Below are 12858 nucleotides of genomic sequence, written 5' to 3' on the forward strand. Positions count from 1 at the left end.
CAGTGATGGTGAACCTATGACACGCGTGTCAGAGGTGACACGCGAACTCATTTTTTTTGGTTGATTTTTCTTTGTTAAATGGCATTTAAATATATAAAATAAATATCAAAAATATAAGTCTTTGTTTTACTATGGTTGCAAATATCAAAAACTTTCTATATGTGACCCGGCACCAGAGTTAAGTTAGGGTTTTTCAAAATGCTGACACGCCGAGCTCAAAAGGTTCGCCATCACTGGCCTAGTGGGTACAGGAAGGGAAGTAGAAATGTGAGGAATTGCTGGCCATGCTGACAGTACACTTTGGCACTCTTCCTAGTCCGAGCTCGTGAGTTTGAGGTAGACGCTGATTATCGTTGGGAAAGGTTGGTGCTATGAAGGCAAAACTTTAAATGGAAACAATCACAGAAAACAAAATAATGCCTAATAGTATGCAAGACACCCATACAGAACTTCATAACTGAAAATTTCACTACCAGCAGTTATACCAGCCATCTCTCTTCGGGGAGCATAATCCGCTCAGGCTTTTACACTGGACCCCAAGAGACAGCATAAGCACAGGTAGAGGGACCACCCTATCTTAGAAGTTTTATGACCATAATTAGGACCAGTGGACCAATATATCTTATAACCTTCAGATACAGTTTCAGGGTTCCTGCAAGCATTTTTTTTTTACAGTCATAAGAAGCACTGCATTAAGGGAAGACTATATTCCATATATTGTCCTCCAAATCCAGATGCATTTTACAATTAAAGAATTGTTTTTTGTTGCTATAAGCAAGGTTGTATGTTTGTCTCTGGTGGCCTTTGGTTGGTTAGGCTTTAACACCTTATTTTCAGTTTTACATATTTATTAAGTGACACAGAACTGAAAATTGTGATATTTAGGATATGAATCTGATAGAGGGTTTCATAATTAGAGCATGGATGAATAAAAGCTATTAGAGTCAAGAATGTGGAGGAATTTTAAGTTAGGTTATCAGTTGTGATATGCAAGTAGTTAGAAGTTGTCCTTAGTAATGACAAAGATAGAGGTGGAGAGGAAAATTTTAGTGCAGGTGCTAAAGTCCCCAAGGAATGAGGAATGGCAGGGAGATCAATGTGGCCTGGCAGACAGAAGGTGCCGTAGTTGCAGTGTCATGGATCTCATAGGAGGAAGTGTGTGGCATTGAGGAAGAAATAGAATAATTTGCAAAGGATAATAGGCTTCATCCAATTCTGATGAGTGTGACCTATCTAACTCAAAACATTTGAGCATTTTCTTCTATTTATCACGTTTGACACATACTGATAACTTCAGTTCACTTTTCTATATATTTATGCTATCCCATTTAAATCTTCTGACCAACCTATTAGATAGAAATCATTAACCCCATTTTAGAAATCATAAAATTGAGTCTCAAAGAGGTTAAACAGTTTTCCTGAGCTCATACACCTCAAACCGAATCCTGGTCTCCTGGTTTAAAAGGTCACACCTAAGTTTTTCAAACTATTTAAATGAAGAACAATTTTCCTCCAAGCATCCATGGATAAATAATTTTTAATGTTTTTATTGATTTTAGAGAGAGAGAAAGGGAGAAGGAGAAAAAGAGAAACATCAATGAGAGAGAATGAAAGAGAACCATCAATTGATTGCCTCCTGCATACCCCATACTGGGATCGAGCCCACAACCTGGGCATGTGCTAACCGGGAATCAAACCAGCATCCTTTCAGTGCATGAGAGGACAATGAACCAACTGAGCCACGCCGGCCAGGGCAAAGGGACTGTTTTGTCTACAGCGATGGAATTAGAGCCCTGGTGGGAACGACTTGTCTCCATCTCTCCAGCCAAATTTCTATTCCAGCAATTCTTTGTCCGAATCTCTGGACAAAGCTCCCATCAGGATCCTTGAAAATTCATCTTCATTAGCACCTAACCTAGTTATGCCACCTTCCCTGACCAGCCCCTTAGATGCAAAGTAAATTATTCTTTCTCCTATATTTCTGAAGCAGCTTCTACATGATTTCATTGTACCACTGCTGACACTGTGTGATAAATTCCATCTGGGTTGAAATTTGTTTGGTTGTCTTATGTTTTGGATAGCAGGGCCTCAATTTGATTTGGATGATTGGTTGATTACTAATACATTAGTGATTAAGTGAATGATGGTTTGCTCTCAACTTCTAGGGGCTTATGGAGTACTGGCCATTGCCACTGTCCAAAAAGATGAATAATTTGATTTAATGCACAAGAAGGATTGAGTAAAATGCAGATCTACTGGCAACCACCATTTTGAAGATTTGGGACCTGCTTCTTCTTCTTATGGTTTTGCAATCCACTCTGGTGTGAAAAGAGCTGTAGAAATAATGGATAGCATCCTTTCAGTGCATGAGAGGACAATGAACCAACTGAGCCACGCCGGCCAGGGCAAAGGGACTGTTTTGTCTACAGCGATGGAATTAGAGCCCTGGTGGGAACGACTTGTCTCCATCTCTCCAGCCAAATTTCTATTCCAGCAATTCTTTGTCCGAATCTCTGGACAAAGCTCCCATCAGGATCCTTGAAAATTCATCTTCATTAGCACCTAACCTAGTTATGCCACCTTCCCTGACCAGCCCCTTAGATGCAAAGTAAATTATTCTTTCTCCTATATTTCTGAAGGAGCTTCTACATGATTTCATTGTACCACTGCTGACACTGTGTGATAAATTCCATCTGGGTTGAAATTTGTTTGATTGTCTTATGTTTTGGATAGCAGGGCCTCAATTTGATTTGGATGATTGGTTGATTACTAATACATTAGTGATTAAGTGAATGATGGTTTGCTCTCAACTTCTAGGGGCTTATGGAGTACTGGCCATTGCCACTGTCCAAAAAGATGAATAATTTGATTTAATGCACAAGAAGGATTGGATCTACTGGTAACCACCATTTTGAAGATTTGGGACCTGCTCCTTCTTCTTATGGTTTTGCAGTCCACTCTGGTGTGAAAAGAGCTGTAGAAATAATGGATCTTAATGGTAACCTTTAGAGACATATAAAGGAAGGTGGGGTACCTAACGTACCTGCTGTTGCCAGCTGGCTCAGGGGAATGTGGGTGCTTAGATAACTCAGAACATTTCTTGGGATTATTTTGATGAGGGGTGAGAAGAAAAGAGTTCCAAGACATTTAAATAGGGGACCATCCTGGGTATCCTGAAATTCAGGAAGAACCGTCTTAATATTTTTTTCTACAGCTAAATAGTCACTAAGTCAAAGTAATAGTTTTCTTCCTTACTATTCCCTACTTCAATTATAATGTTCCTTTTCATAGTGACCCAAAGGTTATTTTATTGGAAAGTACGCTGACGTCATTCTACTAACCCTAACAAAGTAGTAAGCTAATTGTTCTGCACGTTTCCCATGCTCTGGGAGACCAAGCACTCTCTCATTCACTTGCATTAATTAAGGAAAAAGGAATTCCAAGGACACCATGACATATTGATGCTCCTTTGGGAAGGGCAGCCTGGCCTTAATGAGTCAACAGGCTCTACAAGGTTTTCTGTACGAGAACCTTTTTTCTCAATGGGGCAAGCAAAAACAGCCCTAGGAGATTTGTTATGTTCTATTAGAGTCTTCCTTTTCCTCCCACCACCCACACATAGATAACCAGCCTCATCCTCATAGCATGTGTGTAACGATGGTCCTTGATCAAGGGGAGTATTCAGTGGTCTACATGGTCCAGTATTCAACCTATAAAACTAAGTGGAAAACTTCTGCCTTATAAAAAATTCTCTTTGGAGCTCAGCCTCAAGCATTCTGGCTCTGAAGGTGAGTGCAATTTGTTTTAATTTTTATTTGTTCAATGAGAAATTTAAAATAAAAGAAACTATCTAATCAAGTTAGCTCTTGACCTCTGTGGAGCCTGTGGCCTCAGCAAGGGATGCACAGCAGATTGGTTACTCTGGACACCAAAACCAGGTGTCGCAGGGCAGTGTGGATGGTCTGCAGCAGCCAGAGCCACTACTATGCTTGTGTGACTGAAACTCTGAAAGGAAATCGCGAAGAAACCACCAGATACTCAGGGTGGAGGCTCACAGTCCTATGCCTTCTAGTGCCCATGCATTGAGTGAAGACATTTAAAGAGTTCCAAGACATTTAAATTGGGGACCTGAAAGGATAGGTGAGAGTTAGAGTCCCTGCACGCGGTGGGCGAGCATGAATGGATGGCAAAGTGAAGAGCTCAAGAAAGAACCCTGGGTGGCCAGTGGAGAAGAAGGAATAGCAAGAATCAGATGTCATATTGTGCATCTCAATGGCATAGTCCAGAAGTATGAAGGCATCGGATATTGTACTTCCTGTCTTAATTTTGATTTGTGGTGAAAATCTCCTGCCATGTGTTGAAAGAAAAACTATGTAGTTTTTCTCATCAAAAAAATTAACAAAGAAAATCCACCAACACTTCATTTTTACCTAATAAAAATAGCCCTGCAGTATGACCAGACACCTTTGGGAACTTTATAAATATCATGTCATTTAATCTCACAACAAAGCTGCATTACAGAAACAATTATTCCCATTTTACCCAAGAAAAAACTGAGAGTCACAGAGATTAGCATGTGCAAGTTAAAACAGCTGGCCAGTGGGCAGCCTAGGAACTCTTTTGCCTTCATCTCCATGACTCTGCCAGCACAGACTGAGGCTCACACCGTGTGCTCTGTGATGCAGGGGTGGCCCACAAATGCTGCTCAGTGCTTGGCCCCTTGCTCAGACCAGTGTATGTTCAGAGCCTGACAAGGAGCATTCGGTGGGACCTTAAATGTGTGGAAATGGCAAAGGAACGATAGATGCTTAAATTTAAGAAAGAAAAGGCAGTGGGGGCGAGCTAGCTGTATTCAAACATGTCAGAGTTTTTCTATAGAAAGAGATGGTTTGTATAATTAAGCTCCAGGAGATGACTGGTAGATGAAAAACAGATTTTAATGCTAGAGCTAACAGTAATGGCAGCAAACGGTCACTGGAGTAATTTAACTGCACTTAATGAAGTCAAAGAAGAGATAGAACACATTTTAAATGAACTGTAGTTTCTCAAATATTAGTTCATTAAACCTTACCATTCATTCATTCAAAGAACTAAGTCCCATTATTGGAAATACTAAATGCTTTCTTATTCAGAAATAAGACATTTTTATGATATCTGGTAGTTATATTTACCATTTATGAATTTAGAATTTTAAGAATGGAAATAATGTTGTTAGCAGAAAATTGTGTTTCTTTGAAAATTGGAACCAACAAACAGTAGAAAACCTCAGTTTCATGTTAACATGACCCTCAAAAGCACAAAAATTGCAAGGAAGCATATATAGGAAGATACATTTAGAAATGCAATCAGAGATAGGTTAAGCTTCATGAATACCAGGCTAAGGCATTTGACATATTTTCCATCCAGCACTTCAGATACGGAAATTCATTAGGAAACTGGGATATATTTTATTGATAATATTGACTGAAATTGTAAATCATGAAAATGGAATCTATTATATGAGTACAAATATATAAATACTGGTTACTTATGCCCCCAAAGTATAATAAATCAAATGGATTGTGAGGCATTGTTAAAGATTTGTAGGTGAGTCTTTTTCTTTAGTTGTTAATTAGAGGAGGGAAAAAAAAGAAAGAAAATGCATGCAAAAAGGATTTATAAATCTATAGAATGTATCTGCAAGGATTTTTATTTAGCTGAAGTTAATGGAAAGATAAGATGTGCATAAATAGTTAAATTTTCAGGTAAATAAAAGTAAGTCCAATTAAATTATTTTATAATATTTTAAATTATTATTTTTATTAATTGATTTTTTTTTAGAGAGAGAGAGGAAGGGAGGGAGAGAAGGAGAGAGGAAGGAGGGGATAAAAAGAGGGAAACATTGATGTGAGAGAAAAACATCCATCAGTTACCTACAGTATGTGCCCCAACCAAGGATAGAGCCCTCGCTGGGTATGTGCCCTGACCAGGACTCGAACCTGCCACCTTTTGGTGTATGGGATAACACTCCCAAAACAGCCACACCAGCCAGGGCCCTTAAAATTATTTTCACACTTCCATTTTCTCATTCTGATAAGCATATCTTTCTTTTCTAATTTTCACTGAATGTTTAGTATGCCCTGAAATGATTGCCTTACACTATTGTCTTCTCTTATTATTCATCATTAACCCTGCTTTTGCAGGACTGTCTCCAAACAGAGGAACTTTGCCTTTGTCACAACACAATGACAAAACATGGAGAAGCATAAAAAATGAATATTCACATTTCCCTCAACAGGAATAATTCACAGAGGACATGGCGGTTGGAAACCACACCAGTGTGACAGAGTTCATCCTTTTGGGGTTAACGGAGGAATCTACACTTAGTGTCATCCTTTTTGTGATATTCCTAGGAATCTATGCTGTCACCTTAATGGGCAATGTCAGCATAATCATGTTAATCAGTAGCAGTCCTCAGCTTCAAACCCCAATGTACCTTTTCCTCTGCCATTTGGCCTTTGTTGACATATGGTTATCCTCCTCAGTTACACCTGTCATGCTCATGGGCTTTCTGAGGAAAAGAATTTCTCTCTCTGTAGCTGGCTGTGTGGCTCAACTCTGTGCTATGGTCAAGTTTGGGACGACTGATTGCTTTCTGCTGGCTGTCATGGCCTATGACCGCTATGTGGCCATCTGCTCCCCACTGCTCTACTCTACCCACATGTCCCCCAGAATCTGCATTCTCTTAGTGGGGATGTGCTACTTGGGTGGATGTGTGAATGCTTGGACATTTACTGGCTGTTTATTGAGTGTGTCTTTCTGTGGACCAAATCAGGTAGATCACTTTTTCTGTGATTTCTCCCCTTTGTTAAAAATTTCCTGCTCTGATATCTCCATTATTGAAATTATCCCTTCCATCTCTTCTGGGTCCATTATTGTGGTCACAGTGTTTGTGATATCTCTCTCTTACATCTGCATCCTCATCACCATCCTGAAGATGCGTTCTGCTGAAGGGCGACACAAGGCCTTCTCCACCTGCACCTCCCACCTCACTGCAGTTACTCTCTACTATGGAACTATTACCTTCATTTATGTCCTGCCCAAATCCAGCTACTCAACCGACCAGAACAAAGTGGTGTCTCTGTTCTACACAGTGGTGATCCCCATGTTAAACCCTCTTATCTACAGTCTGAGGAACAGAGATGTGAAGGAGGCCCTGAGAAAGACAACTGTCAGATTGTGTTCTTAGGACCCATTCTTACCATGTCAGATGAACTGTAATGTTTGTGTTTACCTGTATCACACTTAGGATCTACCAAATGCTGCCTAACCGATTGCTTAAAGTCATACTTCTTCTAACTCTCATTTTATACACTTATAAATCAGTTATTATGGCTGTAATTATCACTGTTATTAACACCTGTAGGTGTCAAGTGCTTTTTCTTAATTTATTTAGCAAACAATAATTTGCATTTACTGTATGTCACGCCCTATTCTAAGCACATTACATATATTAATTGGTTTATTTTTCACAAAAACCACATGAAGTAGTACTATTATTTCTATTTTACATGTAAATCATTTGGGGCACAGAGACATTAAGTAGATTGCCCAAAATCATGCAGCTAGGAGGTTGTGCATCCAGTGTTTGAATCCAGAAAGTCTGGGTCCAAAACCACTATACTTTTCCATTTAGTTTTCACAGCATTCCCATGATGCTGATATTAATAAATTTTCTTCAATTTACAGGTTAGAATGCTGAGTTTTAGGGAGATCCAGTAGGTTGTCTGAGAGATTCTGGAGAAATCAGGTCCTCTTGTTCCATGCACTTAACCTATACTGTGATGCCATGAGCAGTCTAATGATTTCAGCTATTACTGTTCTAGAGGATTTGAGCTTTGCTAATTGGAAAATAATTTGAGTCAAAGACCAGTGACAAACATTAATTTCCATATATGTTTAGATAAATAGATAGATATCCTAATATATATATACCTATATATATAGAGAGAGAGGCAGCCAATCAGTGATTCTCTCTCATCATTGATGTTTCTATTTCTCCTTCTCCCTTCCACTTTCTGAAATCAATAAAAACATATTTTAAAAAAGAAGATCTGAGATGATGGTACATCGGGCTAGTCAGTTGTAGTGTAGTTAGAAATTAACCTATTCAAGATATAGTTTAGGTAAAAGACCAAAAGGATTTGCTGATGGATTAGTATGGGAGGTTAAAATTTTTTTTAATAACTTGAGGAAACCTCAGAAATTTCTAGCTTTGATTATTCTAAGTGGATGTGAATGCGATGTCATTAATTAGTTAAGGAAAAGTGATTTTCCAGTTAGCTATTGCTGCATAACAAGTCACTCAAAACTTACGGCTTAAAACAAAATTATTCTTTTGTATTCCATTATTTTGTGAGTCAGAAATTCAGGTTGGGTTTGTCTCAGCATTTCTCCTCCACAAGAAATTAACAGGAGTCAATTAGTGATATTCAGGTGTACTCAGAAGCCTGGCACCTTGGCAAGGATGGCTTGAAATCCTCTCCTTCTCCACGTAGTCTTAGAGTCTTTCCATAGGTCTTGCCAGCAGAGTAGTTGAATTTCTCACCTGGTGGCTCACACTCCAATAGCAAGTGTCCCACGAGGCTAAAAAAGATTGTTTCCTATGACCTAACCTGAGGAGACCCAGAGCATCATGTCCACTGTCTTCTATTGGCAATAATAATAATAATAATAATAATAATAAAATAAATTACTAAAGCCAGTCCAGATTTAAGGGGAGGGAAATTAGATCACATCTTTCAGTGACATATGAATGGCAAAGACTTTGGAACCATCTCCAATTTACCATAGTCCCTCTGACCACAATTACTTATCTACTTCCCACATATCAAAATACATTTATCCCCTCCTACATTTCCTCAAAACTTTATGCCACTACAGCATTGACATTGAGTTTATCATCATGAGATCTAGATCAGGCATGGGTGAGGTTCCTTGTGCACAAGTCCTTTTGATTTGAAGACCTAGGAACTAATGTGACAAGACATATGAATATGACTCCTACACATCTATCAGGTACTATTGATACAGGTGTTGAAAAACTGCAGTAAATACTTCTTTTCATAAAGGAGGAATAAGGGAGTCACCTAGCAGCACTGGCCCATGGGAATCGCAAAATCCAACTAGACACATGCTGCCACGTGTTTTTTTTTAAATCAGGATCTAGTTTTGCTTCCTGCTAATAAGTTTCTGTGGCTCTTGGCTCTGCCTTCTGAGCTTATATTTCAATCCTCTTAATCACCCTTCCTTTTACAGGGGGAAAAATCCCATTTTATAGCTGAACTAGGGGCTCAGTGCACGAATTCATGCACCTTGAAAGGAACTGTGGGCCACAAGGCTGCGGTGGGCACAGGGGTGGGTCTCGGCCCATCCTCCAAACCCCCACCGGGCCCCTCCCACCAGGGCCCCCATCCCCTGTCTGCCAGCAGCCCCACTCCTGCCACCGCCGCTCCCACACACTGATGGCGCCAGCCCCGCTCGCACCCGCTGACGTGGAGCAATTGGGGCTGGCTCCAGCAGCGGGTGCAGGCAGGGCCAGTGCCTTCAATTAATGCAAGCAGCGGCTGCTGCCCTGGATCGCCCCTCAGGGAACAGGGAGAGGTGGAGAAGCCCTCAGGGGCAATCAGGGCCAGCAGCTGCCACTTGCACCCGCTGATTGATGGCGCTGAGTGATCGAGCCCGGTGGTGGGACCACGGTGCACGGGAGCAAAGAATTTTCAGTAACCACCAGAGGCTCGCCCCGATGACAGCAACTGGCGCCCCACCTTGGTCTGGCGCCCCCGCTCATCTGCTCCACCATCCTGCTATGGCTGATGCCCGCCATATTCCGCGCTCTGCCGCCTGCTGCCAATGCCTGCCATGTTCCACGCGTGCCCCCTGGTGGTCAGTGCACGTCATGGCAACCGGTTGTTCGGTTGTTCCACTGTTTGGTCTATTTGCATATTAGGGTTTTATATATATAGATAGTTTTCTCGGCCTGTTTATTACCCATTCTAAGTTGAGAGTTCAAACCTCTTCACTTTGCACTGTCCAAGCTGGTATTCATCAAGAACTTTGTGAGATATTATATCCTCATGCCTTATTTATTTTATATCTGGAAGTCTGTATTTCTGGAGCCCCATCACTATTTTGTTGACTCCCCCAACCCTCCTCATCTCTGGAAACCACCAGTGAATATTCTGTGTATTTATGAGTGTATTGTGGGTGGTTTTTTTTTGTGGGGGGTCGTTTTTCCCATTGTTTTGCTTTTCAGATTCCACAAATAAGTGAAACCATGTATCATTCTCTGACTTATTTGACTTAATACCCTCAAGTTTCATCCATGTTGTTGCATAATGGCAATATTTCATTTTTTATGGCTGAGTAATATTCCATTGTATGTAGGTACCACATCTTCCTTATCCATCATTAGTCTATCAGTGAACACTTAAGTTGCTTCCATGTCTTGGCTATGGTAAATAATGCTGCATTGAGCATAGGGGTTCATATATCATTTTAAATTAGTGTTTTTGTTTTCTTGAGATAAACACCCAGAAGTGGAATTGCTGAATTACATGATAGTTCCTTTTTTTTTTTTTTTAGGAATCTCTATAATGTTTTCTATAGTAGCTGCATTAATTTACAGTCTCACCAACAGTACATGAGGGTTCCCTTTTCTCCACATCCTCACCAACACTTTTTAATTCTTGACTTTTTAATGATAGCCACTCTAACAGGTGTGAGGTGATATCTGATTGAGTTTTGATTTACATTTCCCTCATGATCACTGATATTGAGCATCTTTTCATGTGCATATTAGTCATCTATATGTCTTCTTTGTGGAAATGTCTATTTAGAGCCTCTGCCCATTTCTTAATTGTTATTGAGTTGTTTTTGTTATTGAATTGTATGAGTTCTTTATACTTTTTGAGTATTAACCCCTATCGAATATATTATTTGCAAATATATTCTCCCATTCAGTAGGTTGTCTTTTCCTTTTGTTGATAATCTCCTTTGCTGTGCAGAAACTTGTTAGTTCGATATAGTCCCACTTCTTTATTTCTTCTGTCACCTTTGCTTTTAGAGTCATATCTCTCAAAAATCATTGCCAAGATCAATGTCAAGTAGCTAACTGCCTATGTTTCTTATAGGATTTTTGTGTTTTCAGGTTTTACATTTCAAGTTTTTAATTAATTTTGAGTTAATTTTGTTTATGGTGTAAAATAGTGGTCTATTTTCATTCTTTCTGTGGCTGCCCAATTTTCCCAACACCATTTATTAAAGAGACTGTCCTTTCCACATTGAATATTCTTGCCTCCTTTGTCATAAATTAATTGACCATATATACATGGGTTTATTTTTACTCTCTTTCCTGTTCCATTTATCTATGTGTCTGTTTTATGTCAATACCATACTGTTTACTAGCTTTGTATTATAGTTAAAAGTCAGTAAGTGTGATACTTCCAATTTTGTTCTTCTTTCTCAAGATTGCTTTGGCTATTTGGGGTCTTTTGTGGTTTCATACAGTTTTAGGATAGTTTGTACTATTTCTGTGAAAAATGCCATTGGAATTTTGATAGGGATTTCATTAAATTTGTAGATTGCTTTGCATGTACAGACAGCTTAACAATATTCTTCCAGTGCATGCGCATGGAATATCTTTCCATTTATTTGTGTCTTCTTCAATTTTTTTCATCAGTGTCATAGTTTTTAGTGTATAGATAATTCCCCTCATTGGTTAAACTTATTCCCAGGTATTGATGCAATTATAAATGAATTGTTTTTTAAATTTCTTTTTCGCTAGTTCATTGTTAGCGTATACAAATGCAACTCACTTTTATTTATTGATTTTGTATCTTGCAATTTTATTGAATTTGTTTATCAGTACCAATGGTTTTTTTTTGGTGGAGTCTTTCAGTTTTCTTTATATAATATGTCATCTGCAAATAGAGAGAGCTCAACTTGTTTCTTTCTGATTTGGGTGCCTTTTATTTCCTTTTTTTGCCTACTTGCTTTGGGATTTATAATTACTCTTATAGTTGTATCAATATCCACAAATCTGTATTACATCTTCCTTTACCTTTCTTATGTTGGTTATTTGTACTTTCCTTTAAAAACATTTTTCATTATACATTCAGTAAAAAGACAAATCTTTGGCATTGTTGGTCCTCTTCATCATATGTTAGATTTCTGTTATATTAATTTCTTCTATTAATTTTATAATTTTTTCTTCAACCCTGCATTTTATATTACTATTTTTCTACCTATTAAAAATTGATGTAAATGTTATTAATTTTAGGAATTTTTATTTTTGGTATTTCTAGTATAATTTTCTTTCGAAGAATTTATCTAGAGCACAAGTTTTTATATGTATCATTCAGTTGTTTTATAATTTCTATATATTTATTTTTCTTTGACCTATGGGTTACTTAGTCTATTTCCAAATATATGGGTATTTTCTAGTTAACCTTTTGTAACTGATAGACAGAATATGTTTTATATAATTGAAAACTATTAAAATGGGTTGATCTTGTTTTATTCCCCAATATCTGCTCAATTTTTAAAAATATGCTGTATTGTAAACTAATGTATTTTCTGCAGTTGGTTGCTGTGTTCATATATGCTCTATGTATGTTCAGTGATGTTAGCCTTGTGTCTTAGATTTTGTACATCATATTACTTAAGAAAGTGTTAAAATATGCTATGAAAAATTAAATGACCTTTTTCATTTGGATTAGCTAAAAGCTGAGTTTTATATGTTTCCCCAGCTATTATATTTTTTCTTAACTAAGGATTTACATGTGTCAATAACATTATGTAGAATTGCCGAATAATTGT

The 12858-nt window shown here is 38.4% G+C and overlaps 1 protein-coding gene across 1 annotated transcript; it reads left to right on the top strand.

The window, feature by feature from the left end:
* Positions 1–6295: 6295 nt before the first annotated feature.
* Positions 6296–7228, top strand: LOC102254507 (olfactory receptor 491). The gene has a single exon (XM_005873992.1). The coding sequence runs from the start codon at positions 6296–6298 to the stop codon at positions 7226–7228; it is 933 nt and encodes a 310-aa protein (XP_005874054.1).
* Positions 7229–12858: the final 5630 nt, after the last annotated feature.

Source organism: Myotis brandtii, unplaced genomic scaffold, assembly GCF_000412655.1.
Source record: "Myotis brandtii unplaced genomic scaffold, ASM41265v1 scaffold422, whole genome shotgun sequence".
Lineage (NCBI taxonomy): Eukaryota > Metazoa > Chordata > Mammalia > Chiroptera > Vespertilionidae > Myotis > Myotis brandtii.

Excerpts from the sequence above, each read along its gene's own strand:
- LOC102254507 (XM_005873992.1), top strand. The coding sequence starts at position 6,296 with ATGGCGGTTGGAAACCACACCAGTGTGACAGAGTTCATCCTTTTGGGG.